Genomic DNA, 8,362 nt, shown 5'->3' with positions numbered 1-8,362 from the left:
CCTCCAACTTAGCTTTAGCTAATTCAGATAAACTGATCTCAGATCTGCTCCTAAGGGACAGCCTCTGCCTTGAGCTCAGGGGAGTGAGTAATGACCACCTGATGGAGTTACAGTAGCAGTAAGTGCAGATACAGTAGTCAGCCCTAATCCATTCCATCTTTAAATCTGTACATATTGCTGTCTGCCCCCCTCCCCCCCCCAATCATTTCAATCAAGAGTTGTTTTTGTGCTTTCTACAAACCCACTGCATCACAAAGGGTTTTTAATCGCATATCATTGTCCTGACTTGGTGGAATTCTATTAAGCGAGGGCCAGAGTTCCGCTGGCCTCTGATTGGCTTGTCCTAATCCCTTCTACCCTCTGATTGGCTTGTCCTAATCCCTTCTGGTTCAGCATTGACTCAGCAATGATGATGCTTCTAGGGGTGTTGGGGGAGTTAGAGACACTGACATTCCTGTGTAGCTTGCAGGGCTATGACCCATCTACTACGAAAATATCATGCCTGTTTTTCTCTTGGCATGACATTTTTTACGAGAAATACTGTGACTGCAAATAGTAGTAGATATAGATGTATTATGTTATTATAATGTAACAATAAGCTCCCTCTCAATCTTGCCACTGATTTGGACAATTTGATCAAGGAGCTGACGTGATTGTGTTCAAAGCGCAAGATTCGGCTAATTTGGACCTGAGGGATACCTTTATGCTTTTGTTTTCTTGAGGGGGGGGGGGGGGATTCTCAGATGTCCTCTTCAATGATTCTGAGCTCGTGATGTCAGAGAGAAATGACTAGTGTAAATGATAACTACATTTGAATAATCTGATCCTGGAAAAGGTCCTCTCATTCTTGACCGTCTCGTTTTGTTACAATGGATTTTCTTCATTGTGCCAATCAAACTAGTGTTGTGTATTATAGTTGTGATTAGCAAAACAAACTAGAGAGAAACACAGCATTTGGGAGGTTGAGACGGAATACTACTGAGTCTTCTTCAATTGCTCCAATTTGGACGAATTATTCTATTAATAATTAGTAACACTGAATGATTACATTCATGTGAGCTAATTGAAAAAAATTACCAGCCTTGTGCAATGCTGCTCATGTCTTACCACCAATTAGTGTAACCTATAGTGTATTACTGTATCACTCTGTTTTTGAGATGTGTTAGTTGTTCGGATGGGATGAAAGCTTGTGTTTGAGACACTGACCTGAGGCAGTATGTCAACATACTGCTAATCCTCCCCTTTAACCATCTTGATATCATCCAGATACACAGTAAAGAACCACTGCAGGAAACGGGGTATGCACTGATCTTCCACCATTGCGTCAGTCAAGTTTTGGGAAAGAAAATAAAAAGCTTAAAAAAATGGCTTTACTAAATGGCAACTGAAACAGGATTAGATGGGGTGTGTTTTCAAATAGTTCCCTTGGTTTTAATCTCAGATTGGACAGGAGAAGTTAATTAACAGTCCGGGAATCTGGTCGCACAGGAACTGCACAATTTGGGTTGTCACCTCTTTTGTGTATAAAAATAGACGCGACTACTCTGGTTTTAAAACGGGACCTACAGTAGTAGCAATGCCTTAGTAATAGTATAAGGTGTTGAATAAAGCATTTACTGTTTCTTTTCTTTCCCCCCCCCCCCCCCACCCCCAATGAATAGTGCTTCATATAAATATTTTTTGGACTCTGCAACACAATTCTTAAAACTATTTCAAAACATATTCAAATACTTTGATAACATATTTTTTTCTCTTCACATTTCTTTAAAAAAAAAAAGGAAAAAAAGAAAAAAAGAACGTCAGGTTGATACAGGGTTAATATAGCACTCTGCTTTTGTTGTCCATTGAATTGTTTTTTTTTCTTCTTAAGTTCCTTCTGTACAGATTGTGGCACATAGTGGCATTATTGGCACATTGTTCTGAGATACAGTTCAGTTCATATTCCAATGAGCAGCAGCTCTTCCTCCAGACTCAACCTCTGAAGGACATATTCCTCTTCTTCGTCTATGGTCTTCTCCTGCACGTCCAGTAAATATATCCATAGTACCTCTACATAGATATCTGAGTGACCACAGGTCCTTGGAAAATAACATGGAGTGACAGCAGGAACGGCTGCTCGGTTTGTCCTCATTTTTTAGAAAAATAAATATCTTCGCCGGTGTCCAGAGAAAGAGAGAGAGAGAGATATCCCCACTATTTTACAAAATTGGCCGTTGTTTTGTGGTGCTCCTTTCTCTTGGTTGAAAAGTTGACCAAAGGAATCCTGTGGAGGGGGAATCACCACATTAGTACTTAAGACTGTAATCGTCAAACAAGCTGCTTGCTCAATGTAGGTCATTGTAGCCTAAGTCACGATGTAATAGCAATAGCAGAAAAGCAGCCCTCCTCGATCTCCGTTCCTGCCCTGCAGTGAGCCCTTTGTGTTGACAGTATAAACTGTAGAGGGGGGGACGGTCTGGGCGGATTTAACTGATGTGAATTCATTTAAGTGATTTTGAATTCAGTGGTAACCACCCGCCTCAGAATGAAAACACATTATCTGGGGCTCACTGTAGGGGCTGAAATAGAGATTGTGTAGGAGTGCTGCTTTAATCAAAAGAAGCAATTACTCTATGTACCAAACTCGACATTGATAGTATATTTTCCGCTGCGGATAGTCACAATAGAGATCTCCATGTTTTCTAAGACCGCAGTGCTGAAAGTAAGAACTGGCACCCCCCCCCCCTACCCTAACTGTACATATACCCTAACTGTACATACTGTATTGATATCCATCGCCATTGTTCTGTACCGTACATATAATATCTTAACTGTACAAATCTTCGCCCTTGTCTGTACATATCACACTGTACATATACAGTATCTGTCCATACCTTTATGGCTTTTGCACCATTGCATAAGTCAGATGCCGAACTGAGTTTCATTGTCTTTGTCCTTTTGTACTCTTGTCAATGACAATTAAATGGAATCTGAATCTGATCTCCTCAGCAAATGTATTATTGAATGACTACTCGGCGTGTCAGAACTGATGATTTTTCTCCCTCTTACAGTACAAGGCTATATCCAGTATACCCTACCTATAGAAGCTTCCCGAAAGCAACGTTAGGCCTACAAGACATTACAATGACCTTGTCTCAGGGTCGCCAGCTCTCACGCGTCCGGCGTGACTCTCACACGTTCATCTGGTCAGACGCCGAACTGCCTTTCATTGTCTTTGCACTTTGACTACTCTTGTCAATGACAATTAAGTTGAATCTGAGTCTGACTGAGTCTCCCTGACTGAGACTAATGTCTGTCCAGACGAAGGCCTGTCGCCGTCCCCGCGGTACGCTACCTCCAGGCATTTCTATTTCCTTTCATATCTGGGTCAATAACACCCAGACTTGTGCCTACCCCTGGGGGCCTCTCAACCACACTGTGGGCTAGAAGCATGTGTCTAACTTTCGCGAATTTAAATTTCCAATAGAGGCAGTCCCAGCCCCCTGTCGTCCCGTTGCATAAAAAATGCAAGGAAAGTCAAGTGAAAGTGACCCTTTCCATAAAAACAATATTACATTTGCCGCATGAACGAGGGCTGCAACCTCATAAATGAGTAACACCTTTCATAAACCCGAGGATTTGCTGAACTGCCAGATCCAAACGTAATATACATATCCAATAACATCTTTTAACTACTACCAGTAGTACAAACTTTAGTTTGTAAAGACAAACACGTTAGACATTCATTTTTGCTGCCTTATCTTATTGGCCTTACCAATTGTAGGTAATGAATGACCTTTTGGGTGGTGTTAAAAACTATTTCACAGTTTACCATGAACTATTTCACAGTGCTCTAATTGGATTCATGAACAATCGAGGCAGAAATAACACAACATTATGCCAAGTTCCTTTCTATTCCCAAAATGGGGAATTACCCATCTATGTACCAAACTCGACATTGATAGTATATTTTCCGCTGCGGATAGTCATAATAGAGATCTCCATGTTTTCTAAGACCGCAGTGCTGAAAGTAAGAACTGGCACCCCCCCCCTACCCTAACTGTACATATACCCTAACTGTACATACTGTATTGATATCCATCGCCCTTGTTCTGTACATATAATATCTTAACTGTACAAATCATCGCCCTTGTCTGTATGTATCACATTGTGATATATACAGAATCACTGCGGGGATCAAGGTGTCTAAGGCTCAGGAAGTGATCTGCTGAGGGGATGAAGCGGCGTACCCACGCACCAGGGCATCAATTCAGGAAGTCTGTTTTGCCCATAAGGTGAAAAGGCCTTCTTCAGACGGTCAGCAGGAGATCTCAAACCACTTCTCCGACACGAAGGCCACAGGAATCAGCTGCCTCTCAGTAGGAGACGGTCTGCAGGCGGGGGGGGGAGACAGGAGATGAGAGGAGAGAAGAGAAGAACAATAAGGGCCTGAGAGTACAGAGGCTTGTTATCCCCGCTCCCGGTAAGGGAATTACTTAACATGCAAAATAGTATAATTCTTACGGGGGAGATTGTGCCAAAACAAATCAGCCGTTACTCGATACGTCTGAGGCAGGAACAACTCCTGGGATAGTGTCTCAGAGTAAAATAACCAATCCAGTCAGAAGGGTGATTTGCCAATGTCATCAGAGCAGAAATCAATTCAGGGCAACTTCAAAACCCCCGTATCTATATATAATAATAACACACGCCATTTAGCTGACGCTTTTATCCAGTGAGTGCATACATACATTGCAGTGAATGCATACATTTTTCAGTATATATATCTGGTCCCAGCGGGAATCGAACCCACAACCTAAGCGCTGTTGTTAGCGCCATATCCATAACTGTACCTGTTTCCGTTGTAGGTGGTCTTATAGATCGGAGTCTGCTGGATCATCTCGTCCGTGTAGACGGGCACGGCGGTCCGCACGCACTCGTGCGAACACTGTAGGCTGTCGTTGTAGGCGGTGAAGATGTCCACTTTGCTGGGCACCCTGGCGGGGGTGAAGTCTGTCAGGTTCTGGCAGCTCTCCTCCTGCTGGTGGATCTTCCGCTGATGGCTATTGTGACGGCCATTCCCCGTCTGTGCACAGCTACAAAAACACGTACCAAAAACAAGAAACAAACATAAAATCATACCTTGTACCACTGCTGGTGGAGTGGATCTCATTTCAAAAATCTCATTTCAAAAGCTTAATCATGATGATTATTTGAGGAGAATGTGGAGTTAATTGTGGAGTAAAGGAATCTTTCCTACCAGTTTTTAAGGACAAGTGTTGTTATCAAGGCTGCAATAACCATTATAAGAGACACAGTGATTGTAATAATCTGGTGAACCGCCAGACCTGCAACGAGACCAAAACACAGAGAAAAAAAGCAATCAGTTATGGAGGCAAACTGGTTCACAAACAGATAGGATCTGCTAAGTAGTAACTCATAAACTAATAACACTTTTAAGGAGTTTTTTAATTGAACTGTGCTGTGCAGATACAGTATATGATTAACACAGCACCAAGGGCAATCTACTAAAAGTGGAAGATAGCATCATTTCCTATTCATTATGCAGAACAATCCATTATGCAATCAAAGCCATCCCTCAGCATATCTTCATAGTTTCATAGCAACCACCATAGTTTGAGAAAACTGTAAAATATTTTCCCAAACTTCTCCTGAGCAGATGGAAACTGTGTCAGATGGGGAAAAGTTTTCAAACCTTTACCTCAAAGCCTTCACCTCCATCTTACCTCCGTATTTCACATCAATATTACAGCTTTTGGAACACTACGTGCCACAAAAAATACGGCAAACAATAACACAGTATATTACCCCCAAAATATCTGAGTGAATCCGAAATAACCTACATATTCTGGGAATTGACAAACAGAGCAACTGCTATTGCATCATCAAAATCTCCGGGAAGGAGGATAATCACCAAGATAGTGTTATTTTAATTGCTGTGTTGTGAGTAGCTGTAACAGAGTAGCTGACACAAAAGAGGCAGTGTTCAACTGACATTGAGGGGTGAATTCACTAAGGAAGAAGACTGCCTTCTTTTTCTCTGCTCCTCATCTCGCGTACCCGCTCTGCGCCTGTTTTAACGACAGATTCACACGAGTATCGATGCAAATCAAGTGTGCAACCAAGTGTAACCACGCCTGAACTGCAAGGGACTGAGGGCTCTTAGAGGAGGGCTGTGTCATGAGGAGAATAAAGTACTACTAGACTATAAATAGCCGGATTATTAGATAAATGGCTGTGAGATAGTGTAGCGTACAATCGAAAGTCTTCTTTCATCCAGTTAAATTACACCCCGAGTTATCTTTCCGACAGATAGGCTAATACTGATAACATGTTGCATTAGAAAGGTATCCGTTAATTGCTTTAGCGAAGGCTACAGTATGCAATGCAAGGGATGATAACCAGAAATGAATGAGGCACTACAGAATCGATAGGAATACTGTAGTGATTTTCCATAACGACGCGCGTAATCACCGAACGACTGAGGGTGAATGTCGGCCCAAATGAACCAACACACTTATAGTCTAAATTATTTTATTTCACATTAATCTTTTTTCATTTCATTCTTGTGTCCTGCAAAAAAAAACTGCTTCTGATAGACAGAGACAAGCTGTGCTGATCCAGTTGGCTACCCGACGTTGGCAGACCAGCTTGATACAGTAGATGACATAGAGAGGGGGAGCGAAATGAGGTTCCATTTATTCTCTCCTTTTTTATCTTGAGTTATTGGGATTGGAATAGTGCTCGTCTTTTAGATTAGTATTCAGACCCAGACATAACAACCTGGAGTGGGCCAAGCAATTCTACAATCCCTGGTATTGCACAGGATCTTCACGTGACTTGACATCGAGTCGCTGCGAACAGCCTTCGCATTCCAAATTGCTCACACAAGTCTCAAACCTGTGTGGGAAAGATGTCTTTAATACACTAAATATGTGACAATGATTACTTAAAACTGTATGAATGGCAGGTATGGAAGACACAGAATACTCTCATGTGATAAATAGAGGTTTTACGATTACTTGATGAGCAAAATGGTTTACGAGGAGGGGGAAAGGCTGCTTCTCCTCCCTCTGTGACAGCTTGACCAACAGTTGAACTCACTATGGGAAATCCCAGGACAACCTGCTCACGTGTGTGATGGAATAATATTGCGTTAGACATTTTATATATTAATAGAATAAGAATATTCCTTCACCTGACTGAATTCACAAGGGCAGAACCAACATTGACGACCTCAGCCTAGTAGACAATGAAACCAGTTTCTCTACTTGAAGCTTGACATTGGTTAGACAACAGACACATTTAAATGATTACAAAGACCTGATTGCTCTCTTTTCTCCTGACCTGCACCTAGATGGACTAAGCCATCTAGAGCAGTTTTGGACCTTTGTGTTTCCCCAGACCCAGTACTCTAGGACCAGACTAAACCAGTTTGTGGCCTTTGTGTTCCTTTTTCACCTTTGTGTCTCTAGGAGAAAGTGGGGGTCGATTCCCCCTTAACCTTCATCCCCCATCATCTTCCTCAATGTACAAATCCACACCCCTTGTAAATGATTGGCCTAGACCTCACCCAAGGGCGGACTTGTTACCTGAAGTGTACCTATGTGTATATATACCGAAATGTAATGAATGTTCTGGACTTTGAGAGAAACTTTGACCGTTCAGACTTGTCTGACGTACCTGTAAACTTTCGCCTTCTATAGAGGTAAACATTAAATACCTTTTTCCAATGCATTTTGAAACGAAGCAGGCTGCCTTTCTTTAATTTCTATAACACAATGGGCCGGTTTCACAGACAAGGCTTAAGCCTAATCCTAGAATAAAAAACATCTTCAATGGAGATTTTACATTGAAAGTGTGATTTAGTCCAGGACTAGGCTTAAGCCTTGTCTCTGAAACCGGCCCATGATGTTGTAAACCTATAAATGTAGTTAACAGGGACCACCCCGTTGAGCTTTTGTGATGAGACCCTATTTTGTTGGCCGGACAATCGCTCCTTCTTGCAAGAACTAAATAAATACTCTAAGGGCCAGTTTCACAGACAAGGCTTAAGCCTAATCCTGGACTAAAAAGCATCTTCAATGGAGATTTTACATTGAAAGTGTGATTTAGTCCAGGACTAGGCTTAAGCCTTGTCTGTGAAACCGGCCCATAATGATTTGATTAAGTCTCAGTCTCCTGGTTACAAAGTTTAGCATTCTGTGTATTTGAACCTTACAACCTGCGACCTCTGAATTGTCACTCTGAACACGTGACCGCCGTCTCCTAAATACGTGACGGAAAACAGCTAGACCACCGAAAAGCTAGCAATTTGATCATGGCATGTTGTAGGTATTTCAACTCGAAGGGAGTGAGTCTA

At 42.0% G+C, this 8,362-nt stretch overlaps 1 protein-coding gene across 1 annotated transcript in view; it reads right to left on the bottom strand.

Moving 5' to 3' along the window:
* Positions 1 to 4,297: 4,297 nt before the first annotated feature.
* ajap1 (adherens junctions associated protein 1) overlaps positions 4,298 to 8,362 on the bottom strand; it is a gene marked incomplete at both ends in the record, with an annotated part of 43,782 nt that continues 39,717 nt past the window's right edge. Inside the window, 3 exons of the mRNA XM_080533653.1 lie at positions 4,298 to 4,370; positions 4,833 to 5,075; positions 5,240 to 5,327. Of these exons, the coding sequence (XP_080389779.1) occupies positions 4,298 to 4,370; positions 4,833 to 5,075; positions 5,240 to 5,327 (404 nt within the window). The remainder of the gene's footprint in view (positions 4,371 to 4,832; positions 5,076 to 5,239; positions 5,328 to 8,362) is intronic.

Source organism: Nansenia antarctica (genome assembly GCF_963989245.1).
Source record: "Nansenia antarctica genome assembly, chromosome: 6".
Taxonomy (NCBI): Eukaryota; Metazoa; Chordata; class Actinopteri; order Argentiniformes; family Microstomatidae; genus Nansenia; species Nansenia antarctica.
Note: the sequence above shows the minus strand (reverse complement) of the source record. Positions and strands in the feature narration are given on the sequence as shown.